General features: G+C 38.8%; 1 protein-coding gene across 1 annotated transcript in view; it reads right to left on the reverse strand.

Annotated features, from left to right (window-relative positions):
- The window catches only part of LOC109439791 (uncharacterized), a 33,608-nt gene extending 16,629 nt beyond the window's left edge, over nt 1-16,979 (reverse strand). The window contains exons 1-4 of the mRNA XM_088788966.1: nt 16,956-16,979; nt 16,378-16,551; nt 11,062-11,264; nt 9,638-9,863 (exon numbers count right to left, since the gene is read on the reverse strand). Of these exons, the coding sequence (XP_088645092.1) occupies nt 9,638-9,863; nt 11,062-11,264; nt 16,378-16,551; nt 16,956-16,979 (627 nt within the window). The remainder of the gene's footprint in view (nt 1-9,637; nt 9,864-11,061; nt 11,265-16,377; nt 16,552-16,955) is intronic.
- Nucleotides 16,980-17,435: the final 456 nt, after the last annotated feature.

Here is a 17,435-nt window from a genome sequence, read left to right on the forward strand (position 1 = left end):
TCACTCTGTAGAGTCTTGTGAATACTTTTTCATTCTGCCACCGACCACGGGCTAATTCTACGCCAATACACTTCGTTCTGTACTACTCAGCGGGCAAAGACCATGGAGTGTAACGCAGAAACCACCTCCCAGACTGAGCATACAGTGCACATGACCATGAGAGGCAGGGTAAAGCCACTGACATGGAAAGAATGGACTCTAGTGCTAAATCCACCTCCCAGATCGCTTCATTCGCAGCAAATGTTTATGCTGGGCTGCATTCCCAAGTCCTCTGAGAAGCAGATGAAAGCAACATGCTCTGGCGGACCAGAGAAGCCGTCCCCAGATCTTCACAGTTACTCACGTGCTGCCAATCTCTGCACATTCCCACTGTGGCGGAGGAGTGAAGGGAGGCTGGTTTCCTTTTTTATTTGTTTGTTTTTGTTTTTTGTTTCTTACAGAGGGGGAAAACTGAGCATTTGATTGAACAATTCTCTATTACATTAAGTGCTTTCAATTTTGTGTTTAATTTGTAAAATTCTTTTACAACAAAAGCTTTATTATATCCATGTCTCCAAGAAGAAAGTATTGGTGTGGTATAGAATATTTAATGTTATCCAAACAACTGTTCAGCAAAATATTTTCAATTTGTACAAGGAGAGGTGCCATCATATGGAATACCATTTCTCCTTTGACAAATTGATACTTAGAAAGACAAGGTATCGCTCATGAAGAAAATTTGAACAATGTAAAATTCATTGTTAGCCCTGTCAAATTCTAGCCCTGTCAAATTCAGGGCTAGGTTGTCCTGCTGACAGTTGCTGAGGAGAATGAGCTCAGTGAGAGTTGGAACAGTCACAGGAAGCGTCACGGGAGGAGAGCTTGAAAGCCAGACGTCCAGGGCAGGGAAATAAAACCGTAGGCTCCCACCATAACTTGTACACAAATGTTCACAGCAGAATTATTAATCCCCAAAAAGTGGAAACAACACAAAGATCCATCATTGATGAATGGATAAGTATTTTACCCACAAAGTGAAGTAATGTTGGGCAATAAGCAGAAATAACTAATATGCTGACATGTGCTATAACACGGTTGTGCCCTGGAAACGTGATGTTAAGTGAAAGAAGCGAGTCAGAGGAACTCATATTGTGTGATTCCATTTACATAAAATATCCAGAATAGGCAAATCTATAGAGACAGTAAGAACACTGGTGGTTCCCTGGGGCTGGAGGAGACGGGAAGATGGGGGTGACAGCTAAGTGATATGGGCTTTCTTTTTTTTTTTTCTAATTTGGTTTTTAAATTTATTGGGGTGACACTTGTTAGTAAAATTACATAGATTTCAGGTGTACCATTCTGTATTACATCATCTATAAATCCCATTGCGTGTTCACCAGCCAGAGTCAGTTCTCCTTCCATCACCATATATTTGATCCCCCTTACCCTCAGCTCCCACCCTCTAACCCCCTTACCCTCTGGTAACCACTAAACTATTGTCTGTGTCTATGAGTTTCTGTTTCTCATTTGTTTTTTCTTGTTCTTTTGTTGTTTTTGGTTTATATACCACATATCAGTGAAATCGCATGGTTCTCTGCTTTTTCTGTCTGACTTATTTCGCTCAGCATTACACTCTTAAGATCCATCCATGTTGTCACAAATGTTCCTATACCATCTTTTCTTACCGCCGAATAGTATTCCATTGTGTACATATACCACAACTTCTTTATCCATTCATCTATCGAAGGACATTTTGGTTGTTTCCATGTCTTGGCCACCGTAAACAAAGCTGCAATGAACATTGGAGCACACGTGTCTTTATCTCTAAATGTTTTCAGATTTATTGGGTAGATAGCCAGGAGAGGGATTGCTGGGTCTTATGGCAATTCTATTTGTATTTTTTTGAGGAACCTCCACACTGTCTTCCATAACAGCTGCACCAGTCTGCATTCCCACAAACAATGTATGAGGGTTCCTTTGTCTCCACAGCCTCTCCAACACTTGTTACTATTTGTCTTGTTGATGATAGCCATTCTGACTGGGGTGAGGTGATATCTCATTGTGGTTTTGATTTGCATTTCTCTGATGATTAGTGATGCTGAGCATTTTTTCATATGTCTATTTGCTATTTGTATGTCCTCTTTGGAGAAATGTCTCTTCAAGTCCTCTGCCCATTTTTCAATTGGGTTGTTTGTTTTTTTGTTGTTGAGTTGCATGAGTTCCTTGTATATTCTGGATACTAGTCCCTTATCGGAGGCACTGTTTGCAAAAATCTTCTCCCATTCAGTTGGTGGCCTCTTTATTTTGTCAATGGTTTCTTCTGCTGTGCAGAAGCTTTTACGTTTCATACAGTCCCATTCGTTTCTTTTAGCTTTTACTTCCATTGCCTTTGGAGTCAAATTCATAAAATGCTCTTTGAAGCCAAGGTCCATAAGTTTAGTACCTATGTTTTCTTCTATGCAGTTTATTGTGTCAGGTCTTATGCTTAAGTCTTTGATCCATTTTGAATTAACTTTGGTACATGGTGACAGATAGCAGTTCAGTTTCATTCTTTTGCACGTGGCTATCCAATTCTCCCAGCACCATTTATTGAAGAGGCTGTCTTTCCTCCATTGTATGTTTTTTGCTTCTTTGTCAAAAATTATCTGTCCATATTTATGTGGTTTTATTTCTGGGTTCTCAATTTTATTGCATTGGTCTATGTGTCTGTTTTTCTGCCAATACCATGCTGTTTTGATTATTGTAGCCCTGTAGTACAAGCCAAAGTCAGGAAGTGTGATACCTCCAGTATTGTTCTTTGTTCTTCAGATTGCTTGGGCTATTCGGGGTCTTTTGTGGTTCCAAACAAACTGGTGAATTTTTGTTCTATTTCTTTAAAATATGCCATTGGGATTTTGATGGGGATTGCATTAAATCTCTATATTGCTTTGGGTAATATGGCCATTTTAACTACGTTGACTCTTCCAGTCCATGAGCACGGAATGTCTTTCCATTTCTTTGTGTCTTCTTCAATTTCTTTTAAAAATGCCTTGTAGTTTTCAGCATATAGGTCTTTCACATCATAGGTTAAGTTTATTCCTAGGTATTTTATTCTTTTTGCTGCAATTGCAAAAGGAATTGTTTTTTGTATTTCTTTTTCTGAGATTTCATTGTTAGTATATAGGAAAGCAATGGACTTTTGTGTGTTGATTTTGTAGCCAACAACTTTACCGTATTTGTTGATTGTTTCTAATACTTTTTGGTGGAGTCTTTAGGCTTTTCTATATATAGCATCATGTCATCTGCAGAGTGATAATTTAACTTCTTCATTCCCAATTTGGATGCCTTTTATTTCTTTCTCTTGCCTTATTGCTCTGGCAAGGACTTCCAACACTATGTTGAAAAGCAGAGGTGATAGGGGACAGCCTGTCGAGTTCCTGAACGTACAGGAAGTGTTTTAATCATAAATGGATGTTGTATCTTGTCAAATGCTTTTTCTGCATCATTGATATAATCCTATGACTTTTGTCGTTTATTTTGTTTATGTGACATATCACATTGATGGATTGGCATATTTTGAATCATCCTTGTGCCTCTGGGATGAACCCCAGTTGGTCGTGATGAATAATCTTTTTAATGTATTGTTGCATTCGATTTGCTAGAACTTTGTTTACGATTTTGCCATCTGTATTCATCATAGATATTGGTCTGTAGTTCTCTTTTTTTGTGTTGTCCTTGCCAAGTTTTGGTATCAGGGTAATTTTTGGCCTCATAGAATGAGTTAGGGAGTACTGTCTCTTCTTCAATATTTTGGAAGAGTTTAAGCAGGATTGGTATTAGATCCTCTTTGAAGGTTTGGTAGAATTCACTAGTGAAGCCATCTGGTCCCAGACTTTTGCTTTTGGGAAGGTTTTGGATGACTGATTCAATTTCGTTACTGGTGATCGGTCTGTTTAGCTTTTCCAGTTCTTCATGGATCAGCCTAGGAAGGCTATATGTTTCTAAGAAGTTGTCCATTTCTTTTAGGTTATTGAATTTGGTGGCATATAGTCCTTCATAGTATTCTTGGATGATCCTTTGTATTTCTGTGGCATCCATGATAACTTCCCCTTTTTCATTTCTGATTTTGTTTATTAGTCTTCTCTCTTTTTATCTCAGTAGCCTAGCTGTGGTTTGTCAATTTTGTTAATCTTGTCAAAGAACCAGCTCTTTGTCACATTAGTTTTTTCTATTGTCTTTTTGTTCTCTATTTCATTGAGTTCTGCTCTGATTTTTATTATTTCCTTTCTTCTGCTGTTGTTCTGCTTCTAGCCTTGGACAGGTGGGAGCAGGGCGAGCTCTGGGAGGGGGCGGCTAGTCTCAGTGCCTAAGGCTCCGTTCTCTGCTTGGCAGTGAGGGCTTAAACCACCATTTTTAGCCTTCTTCCCTCAGTCTTTTTTCCGAGGTCTCTGCCGTGAGCGTTGGGTTCAGCCATGTTATATGCTGTCCCCTCAGCCCAGTGGGTCATAAACGGAGCCCTAGCAGTCCGAGTTCTTCCCTCTCCCGCAGCTGCAGTAGCTCCGGGAAGCAGCGAGCTCAGAGCACTGAGCTAGGTCGAAACTCTCACGTAGTTGTAATGATAGTCTGTTTAAATATGAAATGTGTGGGAATATTTCAAACTATATTACAAGTGTCCCAGTCTAGACTGTTCTTACGTAAACCTTTCTTCTGAAAGCTATCCTCTCACTAAATGTCCAAAGGAGTGCTTAAAATAATATCCAGAATCTAATAGATACTGTGGTGACAACAATGTGACACCCAATCCCTGTACAAATTTAGGGGTGAAGACAAATTTGTTGGCCATCATGTTTTCCAATATTTGCATAACACTTCTTTTTGTGAATGGCTTGATAGACAGGGCTTATAACATGAATAATGTGACAACAACATCACTAGACAGGCCGTGTAAAATCAATAACTAAATACTATATGAAGGGAGAGGACTTTCATGAAACAGTTTTAAGTTACTGTTAATCAACAATATAAAATGTAAATCACATTTTTACACGACTTGAATTAAGGAACTACCAATGTAGTGTTATTATTATTTTCCCCCAAAACAGCTCTTTTCCTAAATATTTACTTCAGCACCTCCTACCGTGTTTCCCCAAAAGTAAGATGTAGCTGGACCATCAGCTCTAATGCGACTTTTGGAGCAAACATTAATATAAGACCCGGTCTTATTTTAACATAAGACCGGGTCTTATATAATATAAAATAATATCAGACCGGGTCTTATACTAATGTTTGCTCCAAAAGACACGTTAGAGCTGATGTTCCAGCTATGTCTTATTTTCGGGGAAACACGGCATGTTTATTTCTAGGCGAGGCGTGTGTTCAGATGGTGGAAGTAGCTTGAAGTCCAACATTAATAAGGAGAACACGTCTGCAGTCTCATTTATACTTTTCCATTCATCAAATATATAGAAAGCTGAGAAAACTATACACAAAAGAATGTGTCAGCAAACTTTAATCCAAAGGATTTTAGCTAGAAGGATTTTCTCACAACTGGCAGTTCTCACTACACTACGTCTCGGAGAAAGCTCAGGTTCCATGGGGACACCCACGGATTAGCACAGCTTAGGAGCCTGCATCCCTCCTTAGCCAGGTAGCTCTACGTCTCTCTGCTTTGCTTTGTTTTGTTTTAATTGGGGACTATCGAGGAACAGTTTGCTTTTCCAGGATGTCAAGCCGTTTTTTTTCAATCTAGTTGTGGATGGTCACTGGCCAATGTGGGACTCGAACAGGTTACCTTGGTGTTACGGGCACCTCGCTCCAACCACTGAGGCAACAGGCTCCCCACCAGCAGCCCAATTCCAAGCTCAAGCCGTTGCTTCTCACGGGTCTATGTGGGAATCGAACTGGCAACCTTGGCGTTAAGAGCACCGTGCTCCAACCACTGAGCCAACCAGCTGCCCACCATGATTCACCTCGAAGCTCAAGCTGTTGTTTTCAATCTAGCGGTGGAGGGCGCAGTTCACTGGCTCATGTGGGAATCGAACCGGCAACCTTGTCGTTAAGAGCTTGCACTCTAACCAACTGAGGCATCTGGCCGCCCGTGGTCCCTGTTTTTACATACCGTATTTCCCTGAAAATAAGACCTAGCTGGACAATCAGCTCTAATGAATTTTGGAGCAAAAATTAATTAAGACCTGGTCTTATTTTACTATAATGTAAGACAGCGTATGATACGATATATGATATGATCTGACATGACATGTTACAATATAATACCGGATCCTATATTAATTTTTGTTCCAAAAGACATATTAGAGCTGATTGTCCGGCTAGGTCTTATTTTTGGGGAAACACAGTAATAGAGTTTTAAACAAAAAAAAAAAATTTCTCAAAGAACAGTACTATTCTTTGAGGAAAATAATATTTTTCAAATATGAAAGTCACTGATTTAGTGAAAGTCCCTAATTTTACATAAGAGGCAACCAAGGCTCACAGAGATTATAGGTCACCTGAGGTCACCAAACCAATGAGCTGCGGGCCAGGAATGGGATAAGCCTTCCTATTGAGGCTAGAGTGCTATGCCAGCTGCTACCTCGTATTAAGGAAAATTCCATCGATTTCTAAGCACAACTCAAAGAAAATGAATACGTAATACTTTGTCATGTAGCTCAATAATGTTAAGGCATGAGAAACAAAACAGTAGCTTTCTAACTCAAGTATAAGCTTTAAAGTCAGGAATAAAAATAAAGACACAGATTAATATCACAACTTCTACTAACAGAAGTCAACACACTCAGTTTATAAAGCATAAACACTTCTAAACACAGAACACGGAACTTAAAAGGGAAAATCATGAGTTAAAGAAAGGAAACTCAAGTTGAGGAAATTCTTCCTTAAAATGACTTTTCTTTTCCTCAGAATCAAACTTGGCTGACCAATATAAACCAACACAGGTATTATTCATGTTGGGGTTAACTATAGCGAAATTGAAAACACAAAACAGATTTCTCTTCACCATCTAGTGCACTTCTGTCCAATCTCACATCATCACAACCATATCATAAGTCTTTCCAGGGTTCTGTAGTGAGTTGGGACACTGATCTCTGGATCCTGACAGAGTTGGTGCTTTTTCATCTCTTATTCAGCCTTGCATGATTGGGCAACCCAGCGCCTCACAAGGGAACAGCGTTGGCCTTGGAATGAGGACATTGACTTTAACAAAAACGGTTTTTCAATTTATGAGGAAATACTGAAAACTAAACACCTCTTTCCTACCAAAAAATAATTAAAGGAAAAATGTCCACAAGCATATTCTCTTGCATTGCTTATGCCTTTACACTCTTTCATCTTCTGATTTCTGTGGTGAAACTACTGAGAACATTTTAATTGTGCATCACGCTTAACAATTTACAGAAGCATTGGACATTCACTTTCTTTTGGTACCCAGTCCTTCCTCCAGGTTCACCACTCTGAAGGACGTGGACTCCATTTAGCCGAAGGGCTGTCCGAAAGCCCTTGGCTTTGCTCTCCTATGATGTTTTAAGGGGAAGCTGAATGAAAACACAGGTTGGAGCCCCGTTTAGCACAGGCCTGTGCTATTTTTCTCTGCGTTAAGAAGGCCACAAAACACCATCAAAACCACAAACCACCATGCATTGATTGAAAGGAATATTCTTTGGAATGATGTAAACATCATGTCAAGAGAGACAACCCCTTTCTATCTCCACCGATATCTACAACTCATCGGGCATCTATCGCCCAAGAAAGGTTCTTCTGCTCAACACACTACAATTCCTTAAAAGATCACACATCTGTATAAGGGAAGGAGGGTGCACTGGATGTGAAAGGGAGGCAGGATGGAGGCAAGGACAGGGACAGGCCCACAGCCGCAGTTCCAGGTGGACAAGGCTGAGCCTGAAGCCCCAGCAAAGGCAGTAGCGTTGGAGGGGACGGGGTGCAGCTCCCACATCACAGCCCAGGGGAGGCTAAGCGGGGCAGCAGCAGCATCCCCCCACCTCCCCAAGAATCCCCACCCCTCTCCAGATGCAGCAGTGCTGGCACCACCAGGGACCAGTAGCAGCAGCAGAAATACTTCTCCAGCCTCCACCCACAGCACAGTGCTACCAGGGCCACAGGGAACCAGGTGGGCTCAGTGGGCTCAAGACAGACTCGCCTCAACCAGCCCCTTCCCCTGTTCCCTCCCACGGTGCTGGTGCCCAGAGACCCTGGTGGTCTGGATACAGCGGCAACACCCATCAGCCTGGTCACCCAGGCCAGCATAACCACACTCACAGCTAAGCCCCCACACGTGGACACCCCAGGCTCAAGTAGCACCAGTGAGAGGAAACAGAACCTGTGCTATTGCATCAGCTACTGAAAAACAAAACAAAGACGTCTAGTTATCTAGCTGCTGAATTGCTTGAATCAAATTTTACACCTGAAATCTATGTAATTTTACTAACAAATGTCACCCCAATAAATTGAAAAAATTTAAAAAAATGTACATGAATAAGACAGTGTTCACTACTTCAAATGAGCCTGCAGAAGAACAAGCCATCCAGCAGCATGAACAACCAAGGTGACACGGTAACACTGAGACAATGACACTTCTCCAGAAACTAAGTCAAAGTCACGGACAATTGTGATCTACGTGATAGAGATTTCAAAATAGCAGCCATGAAGAATCTCAATGAGATACAAGAAAACTCACAAGGCAGTTCAATGAGTTCAGGAGTAAAATTAATGAACAGGAGCACTTTATCAATGGTATGAAAACTATAAAAAAGGTCCAAACAGAAATCCTGGAGCTGAATGAAGAACTCAAGAAAGGAGATAAAAAAATGGACATTTTAATAACAGTATGACACAAAGAAAACAAGCTGGTATTAAAGACGCCATATCATTGCCACCTCAGTCATCAATAATTCAAGTGATGCCAAGATGTAGAGATATAAGTGAACTTCACCTTGAATATTCAAATATTTGCTCAATTTACCTCTTTAGAAAACGTACTGTTGCTTAGCAAGATATTTTATTTTATTATTACTTTTTAAGCAAGACATTTTAAATCATCGAAATAAAAAATGCTATAAGTAAAATAGAAATTAAGGATGTGCTGTCATGTAAAAAGATGACAACTTTTAACTTAAAGAGACAAATTAATCTGTTCAGTGTTACAAGTTTGCTGAATTCATAAAAAAGGATCTACCTCGGTTTCACTGAAATAAGAAATATCCACATATAGTTAGTGAATGTCAAGCATTCACTTACGCTTAGAGGTGGCAAAACTGGGCTGTAGGAAAACTAAATTTGTTATAAACCATCACCAAATTAAAGACAATGCAGAAGTAAGCCAAAGCATCTCAAAGCATACCGTTCGTTGTTAGGCAATAATATTTCATTTGTAAAATCTAATTGAAAGCAGCTTTTCCAGAAATTTAAACTGTGTCAGTTAATTACATTTATTGAATACAGTTAATGACAGGTAGCTCTTAAAACATGGGAGATGCAGGGACTTACAAAAGATTGTAAAATTTCTGTCTCCTTTCGACATTAGCACACATAATTATGCCTTTTACGTTGTGTGCATTAGTCAATGAAACAACTAAGAATCTCACCAAGTTAAGAACAAGAATTATCTCGGAAATCTGAAACCCAAAGGAAAGAAGATAATATAACTCACCTTCCTCATGTTGCTCAACGTGCCATCATTAGAAGTCTGTGGGGTTGACGTAGGAATCACTAACCGTTCTCTTAGAGCAGGGTTTCCTGGAGGTAAGAACCGATCATGTAGCCTTCCTATACAAGGTGGCAGCAGGTCTGGCCTCCTAGGAGCGGTGCTGAGTGAAGGGTTCTGTGGTGCCTTCGTGAGAAGGAGGGTTCTCATCTCTGCCAGTGTGTCATCAGTCCTGTGAAGATTGTAAGAGCAAAGACTTAGTAGTTTATTTTTCCTTAATGATTTGCATTTTTTAATGTTGCCATAATAGTAAGTGGAATTGCCCATGAAACGAACACTGAACATATGTCAGGGCAGACCTACCATGTGCAGGGATAGGTTTCAAATCGTTCTAAGTAAGCACATATCTTTCTACGGGGAAGCCAGACTAAGTAGTAATTCAAAGTAGGGAGGGGAGGAAAAGGGCTATCACTGATGTCCACGGCTTCACAGATAATACTTGCTGCCTTCTGGAATGGCTGAACCAATAAGATTCTTGAGGATTGCCATGAGACATACATAGTAAACGAGTTTAGAAATTTTTTTTTAAATCCCACCAAGATATTTTCAAGCATTTGCTTTCACTTCCCTTGGCTAATCCCCTCATTACCCTGAAGAAATTAACCATTTGGCACTGAGGTGTCATTTAGAACAATGGCCTCTGGGGGAGAACAAGAGAGCCTGGTTGGTGATCATACTGAACTGAAACAGCTCCGGAGGCGTGTAGCTTATAACACTGTTACCAAGGCACTGGAGGTGCGATCTGCCCTTTCTGTCTTCCACACACCCCCTTAGGCTGACCACCTCATTTTTTTAGCCACTTCGTAGGTTACACTACCCTTCACCCCTATGTTAACCTTCTCCTATATGTCATGTGTATGCCTTTGTGTACATCAGAAGAACTAGAAAAAACAGCTTGTCTGAAAGCGACCTCTAGAGATAATAACACAGAGCACAATAAGAGAGGGTACATTTACCAAGTGCCAGAATATGCAGAGTACTTAAGCCTTTGGGTTTAAGTGGTTATCTTATAATAAATAGTTACCTCATTAAAAACTATTTAGGGAATTCTGACAAGAAATTATATAATAAACAGCGCTGTCTAAATCATAAAGCTTCAAAAACACTTTGCTTAAAGACTGGTAGATCAGATTAACTCTATGAAAACCGCGAGAAGGAAAAATACAGTCACGCAAAACCAAAAATGGGGAGAGATGCATCCTGAACTAACATTTTAAAAGTAATTTATTCACTAACATCATTTTCCAAAATTATACTATTTAGTAAGCTTTCACTTCCTGTTAATCTCGGGAATCTGCCTGGATAAAAATTATACTTTAGAGGCAAATTAATGAACTCGATTGGTTTTCTCTGACTTTGTTTGGACTTACTTGTTTAGTTCTTTTTCCAATGATGTTCTAAGTTTTAATTCCTCTAGGTAGAGGTGCTTACATTCTTCCAATTCTATTTTAGAAGAAGTTTGCACTTTGCAGAGTTCAGATTCCAGACGTTTCACTCTGAGTTCCAGGTCACTTATGGAAGCACCATCATAGTCATTTAACGGGTCTACGTTTTCTTGAGATGTTGCTTGTTCCTAAAGCCAACGGAAAGGATACATTTTAAAAACAATTATAAACTGAATAATTACAGTCTATTTGTATTCTTTAGTTTTAAGTAATGATTTGGAGGGAAATTTAAATGTAAAAAAAGCTGAAGTCTAACATATTGATCATCAATATGGAATGAAATAAATCTGAATCATGAAAATATTTTGAATCACCTCATCTGACTATTCCAATAAGGGAATCAATTTTAAATTTTAAAAATTGAATATGACCTAATAATCTAAGAGTATGGTGCAATTTTTAAATCACCCTTTTTCTTTATTTCCTAATAGTCTCGTTTTCTATCAAGTGGTCTTAAAAATAAAATGATTTTCCAGAAAGAATGATTCTCAAAGATCAACTGAGTGATAACAATGATGGGAACTGAAATATTAAAAAGGAGAAGCAAATCCCACCTTAGTTCTAGAAATCTAAAAAAAAATAATAATAATAACTGCTGTTAAGGGGAGTAGAGGAATCATATACAATATGTATATCTAAAACGTAATTTGCAGTGAAATGCATAAGGCATGTTAAAAATCAATGAATTAATCTGTAAAAATAGATTTAAAAATTTTTTTCTACTACATCCCGTCTTGCTCAGTCTTCAATATCCCAGAATTTATAGTGTTCTGCTTCACTCTTTTCTACCACATTCGTCACTATATGAATTTTGAGGTTTAATAATTCTTGTCTCCACTTTTTATTCTCTAGTTTTTCACATGACTTTTGTACTCCTTTCATAGATAATACCTCCTGTTTAAGATTGATTTTCTTCCACAAGATGTACACATCTTTTTAAAAAAAACTTTTTAAAACAAAATTTATTTTTTAAATTGGGGACCAGTGTTTTTTTCCAGGACCCATCAGCTCCATGTCAAGTAATTGTTTGCAATCTAATTGCGGGATGCACAGCTCGGCTCCAAGTCAAATCGTTCTCTTCAATCTACTAGTTATGGAGGGTACAGCTCACAGAACCATGCGGGAATCGAACCGCCAACCTTGGTGTTATGAGCACTGCACTCTAACCACTGAGCCAATGGGCTGGCCACCCACTGTGGGCTCAGCTCCAAGAACTAGCCATTGTTTTCAATCCAGCTGTGGGGGGGTGTAGCTAACTGGTCCATGTGGGAATCGAACCAGCCACCTTGGTGTTATGAGCACGATGCTCTAACCATTGAACAAAGTAGATGAACCATTGAACCCCACAGATGTAGACATTCTGAAAATGCAGTTTCCAGTTTTGCTGTGAGATCCTCATTCTGAATGAGTAAGATAGTATAATTTGGTTACGAAGGAAGTTGACTGAGAATAGTCTAACCACAAACCAGGATCAACTTTTGAAATAAATTCAATTGCAATAAAATGTCATCGATACTGCAGCAGAGTCTTAGAATGTGGAACCTTGAATTACTCGGAATGAGGAACAAAGATATAAGCACCAGGAGTCTCAAAAATGCATCCTTTATTGTCATCGACTTTGCCACACAACATCTGCACTTAATTTTCTACTATTTCTTGAATGATTGTTTCATGTCTTTCTTCTATAAAATGACTATAAGTCACCTCTGAGTTGATAGTCTCTCACCTGTTCCCAATTATTTCTTAAGAAGTTGTAGGGAGTTACAAGTAACTCATCTTGAGTTACTTCGGCCTCTGTCAGCTACAAATGTTTCATGGTAATTTGAATTGCTTTCCAAGAAGAAATGATTCCCAAGGTTAAGGAGAAATCACATCTCACACTGTGAATGTTTAGTGAGATGATTGCTACATTTTTTTTCAACAACAAAAAAAGTCTTAATTTGATAATGCTGTCTTGTAATCCTCTCTTTTTGTTTTTTTTTATTTTTTTGTTGTTGATTTGCATGACTTCCTTGTATATTTTGGATATTAGCCCCTTATCGGAGGCACTGTTTGCAAAAATCTCCCATTCAGTTGGTTGCCTCTTTATTTTGTCGATGGTTTCTTTTGCTGTGCAGAAGCTTTGAAGTTTCATATATTCCCATTCATTTATTTTAGCTTTTACTTCCATTGCCTTTGGAGTCAAATCCATAAAATGCTCTTTAAACCCAAGGTCCATAAGTTTAGTACCTATGTTTTCTTCTATGCAGTTTATTGTGTTAGGTCTTATGCTTAAGTCTTTGATCCATTTTGAATTAATTTTGGTACATGGTGACAGATAGCAGTCCAGTTTCATTCTTTTGCCTGTGGCTTTCCAATTCTGCCAGCACCATTTATTGAAGAGGCCACATTTTATCCATTGTATGTTTTTTGCTTCTTTGTCAAAACTTATCTGTCCATATTTATGTGGTTTTATTTCTGGGTTATCAATTCTATTCCATTGGTCTATGTGTCTGTTTTTCTGCCAATTCCATGCTGTTTTGATGATTATAGGCCTGTAGTACAAGCTAAAGTCTGGGAGTGTGATACCTCCAGTATTGTTCTTTGTTTTAAGATTGCTTTGGCTATTCAGGATCTTTTGTGGTTCCAAACAAATCTGATGGTTTTTTGTTCTATTTCTTTAAAATATGCCATTTGGATTTGACGGGGATTGCATTGAATCTGTGTATTGCTTTGGGTAATATGGCCATTTTAACTATGTTGATTCTTCCAATCCATGAGCACGGAATGTCTTTCTATTTCTTTGTGTCTTCTTCAATTTCTTTCAAAAATGTCTTATTGTTTCCAGCATATAGGTCTTTCACATTCTTGGTTAAGTTTATTCCTAGGTATTTTATTCTTTTTGCTGAAATTGCAAAAGGAATTGTTTTTTGTATTTCTTTTTCTGAGATTTCATTGTTAGTATATAGGAAGGCAATGGACTTTGGTACGTTGATTTTGTAGCCAGCAACTTTACTGTATTCGTTGATTATTTCTAATAGCTTTTTGGTGGAGTCTTTAGGGTTTTCTATATATAGCATCATGTCATCTGCAAAGAGTGATAATTTAACTTCTTCATTCGCAATTTGGATGCCCTTTATTTCTTTCGCTTGCCTGATTGCTCTGGCAAGGACTTCCAACAATATGTTGAAAAGCAGAGATGATAGGGGAGAGCCCTGTCGTGTTTCTGAATGTACAGCAAATTTTTCACCATCAATTTATGAGATTAGCTGAGGGCTTGTCATATATGGCCTTTATTATGTTAAGGTATTTTCCTTCTATACCTATTTTATTAAGTGTTTTAATCATAAATGGATGTTGTATCTTGTCAAATGCTTTTCTGCATCAATTGATATAATCGTATGATTTTTGTCCTTTATTTTGTTTATGTGATGTATCACATTGATGGATTTGCAGATGTTGAACCATCGTTGTGCTCCTGGGATGAACTCCGCTTGGTTGTGACGAATAATCTTTTTAATGCATTGTTGTATTCGATTTGCTAGAATTTTGATTAGGATTTTTGCATCTGTATTCATCAGAGATATTGGTCTACAGTTTTTTTGTGTTGTCCTTACCAGGTTTTGGTATCAGGGTAAAGTTGGACACATAAAATGAGTTGGGGAGTACTGTCTCTTCTTCAATTTTTTGGAAGAGTTTGAGCAGGATTGGTATTAGATCCTCTTTGAAGGTTTGGTAGAATTCACTAGTGAAGCCATCTGGTCCCGGACTTTTGCTTTTGGGAAGGTTTTGGATGACTGATTCAATTTCCTTACTGGTGATCAGTCTGTTTAGATTTTTCCAGTTCTTCATGGTTCAGCCTAGGAAGGCTGTATGTTTCTAAGAACTTGTCCATTTCTTCTAGGTTATTGAATTTGGTGGCATATAGTCCTTCATAGTATTCTTGGATGATCCTTTGTATTTGCATCGTGATAAATTCCCCTTTTTCATTCTGATTTTGTTAATCAGTGTCTTCTCTCTTTTTATCTTAGTGAGCCTAGCATGTGTGTGTGATGACGACGATGGGGATGAAAGACAGTTAAACAGTCATCCTTCATAGTGGGAGATCAATAAACTACGTTTACAATAGGGGGGGAAATTTTAAGTAGCTATGTAAGCCTGTTATGTGGAGGTAAATATGGAAAGGACCAGCTAAGTATGTTGAAAGTGGTTATCTAGGGAAGCAGGAAAAGCAGGTGGGGGTGTAGCCAAGGACCTGCTGTTTTTCTATACAAAGCTTGTGGAACAACCGATTCTTAAACCGTGTGAATGCAAAACTGATTTTTAAAAAAGAACTTAGTGGTGATAAAAAGTAAAACAAGCAATATTGCTATCTTGCAAATTGCCAAACCTAACTGTTGCACAGGCTCAGTTCCTGGCTCAGCAAGTAAGTGGGTTAGGAGCCATTTGGTGCAGGGTTGAAGGAGAGCCTTTATCATACCACTCACACATCCACAGTGTTTTGACCTACATTTGAATTACAGCTTGTTTTCATTTTCTAGGGCGAATTTTCCAATCTGGGTTGAATTTCCTTGCTACTTCTCAATTTTCCTGGGTCACACTTCTTACACACTTCCCCTCTCCTTACTGGCTGTCAGTTTAAGTTTGTTAAGAAAACACAAATTACGTGACATATTAAACTTGACAAACAACGAAAGAAAGACAAACCACCTAAAATGTTTCAGAATAAATTTCACACTCTCTAAACCCCTATTTCTTGTGATTAATGAAAATGAAGATTAACTTATTTATTTGAGAAAAGCACATGCTGAACTTGGGATGTGTTTTCATCATATTTTATACAGCGTGTACATCAAGCCAGGATGTTCAGGTGTCAGGGATTTTATTTCTAGGTTCCAGCCCTGCCTTAGTTAGGAGGAGCTCATCAACCTGATACCCACATAGAAAACATTAGTCTTGGCAACTAATCACCGACTTGCGGGTTGTTAAAGACTGAGAAGGTGGTTAGTCAGGACAGGCTGGAAAAAAGAAGGACGATCTCTTTTGTCATAAAAGGTAATCAATATTTTTCCATTTCAGCAATGATAACCCTTACAAGCATTATGTTATACTTAAGAAATAAGAGCCAATTTATCTTTGCTACACTGAAATTTTCCCACTACTTGGCTCCTCTGTGTTGAAAAGAAATAGTGGTATTTGTATCAACTGTCCGGGTGAGGTTTTGTAATTTGCTTAACACAAAACCAAAGCCAGAACACTTACGGCCATCCTAACTTCAACAAAGGAGTCTTCTGAGTGGCCGCTTGAGTTCAGCTTGAGCTGTAATTCAGACACCATGCCCATCAGATCTGCCATTTTAGCTTGAAGGCGCGCCGCCTGGGTCTTTAGCTGTTCCATTTCCTGTTCTGCTACTGCTTTGGGGTCCCCAGGTGTGTCCTGGAAATGACAAGGAACAAAGCGAATTAACTAATCAATCCAAGAATCTGGCCGTCAAACTCCAGTGCTCCACACCCACTGGGAAGGCAGTTTCTCAACATCTTTGTCCCCTGTGCTTTACAATAGAATATTCTAGCTTGTCCTTGGCAATTTTTTTTGACATAACATTGAAAACGAACATTTTCATATCATTTTATTGTATTGAAATAATAGCAAATTAAAATAACCTCATGAAAGAAAGGCTTCCTCAGCATGCTGGAATAATCTGATAGTATGAAAATAACCAACCAGACCTTGGCAATGGTAGACTTGCAAGTTTTAGTCCAGAATATCAGAAAATAAGGACAAATGCTGCCACAATTCAACCTCTTGCATTTTATTTTCCTCTACAAATGCATACCCACCCCCTCGCTCCCCATACCTGTCATGTCCACTTAGAAGCCCAAGCGTCAAGGACATCACTTGGCACAGTGACAGCAAAACACAATGAAAGGTCCAAAATTCTCCCAGGTATATAGTCTGGATACTATAATACTCTGGGTTGGTGCTTTAAGATGCTAAGCTTAAGTCTGGTGAGAAATAAGCCGACTGAAAGTTCAGAGGATGGTATGAAAGCTCAAAAAATTAAATTTCAGCCTCTGTAAACATGGATAGTTCAGCAATACATCAAGTACATGTTGTGTTCAGCCAGATGCAATTACTGCATATGACAAAGTCACAAGACAGACCCTGTTTAGATGCAGCCTTTTACTTGGGAGCAGGGAGAAGAGACTCGACTCCACACTCAGCTAATCAGTGTATGTGCTGCCTTGAGCAGATTCACTTAATGTCTTGGCCTCAGTTTACTTGAGTTAGAAAGAAAGACATGGCACACAGGGTCTCTG

The sequence above is a fragment of the Rhinolophus sinicus genome, chromosome 12, assembly GCF_057876585.1.
Source record: "Rhinolophus sinicus isolate RSI-liver-muscle chromosome 12, RSI-T2T, whole genome shotgun sequence".
Lineage (NCBI taxonomy): Eukaryota > Metazoa > Chordata > Mammalia > Chiroptera > Rhinolophidae > Rhinolophus > Rhinolophus sinicus.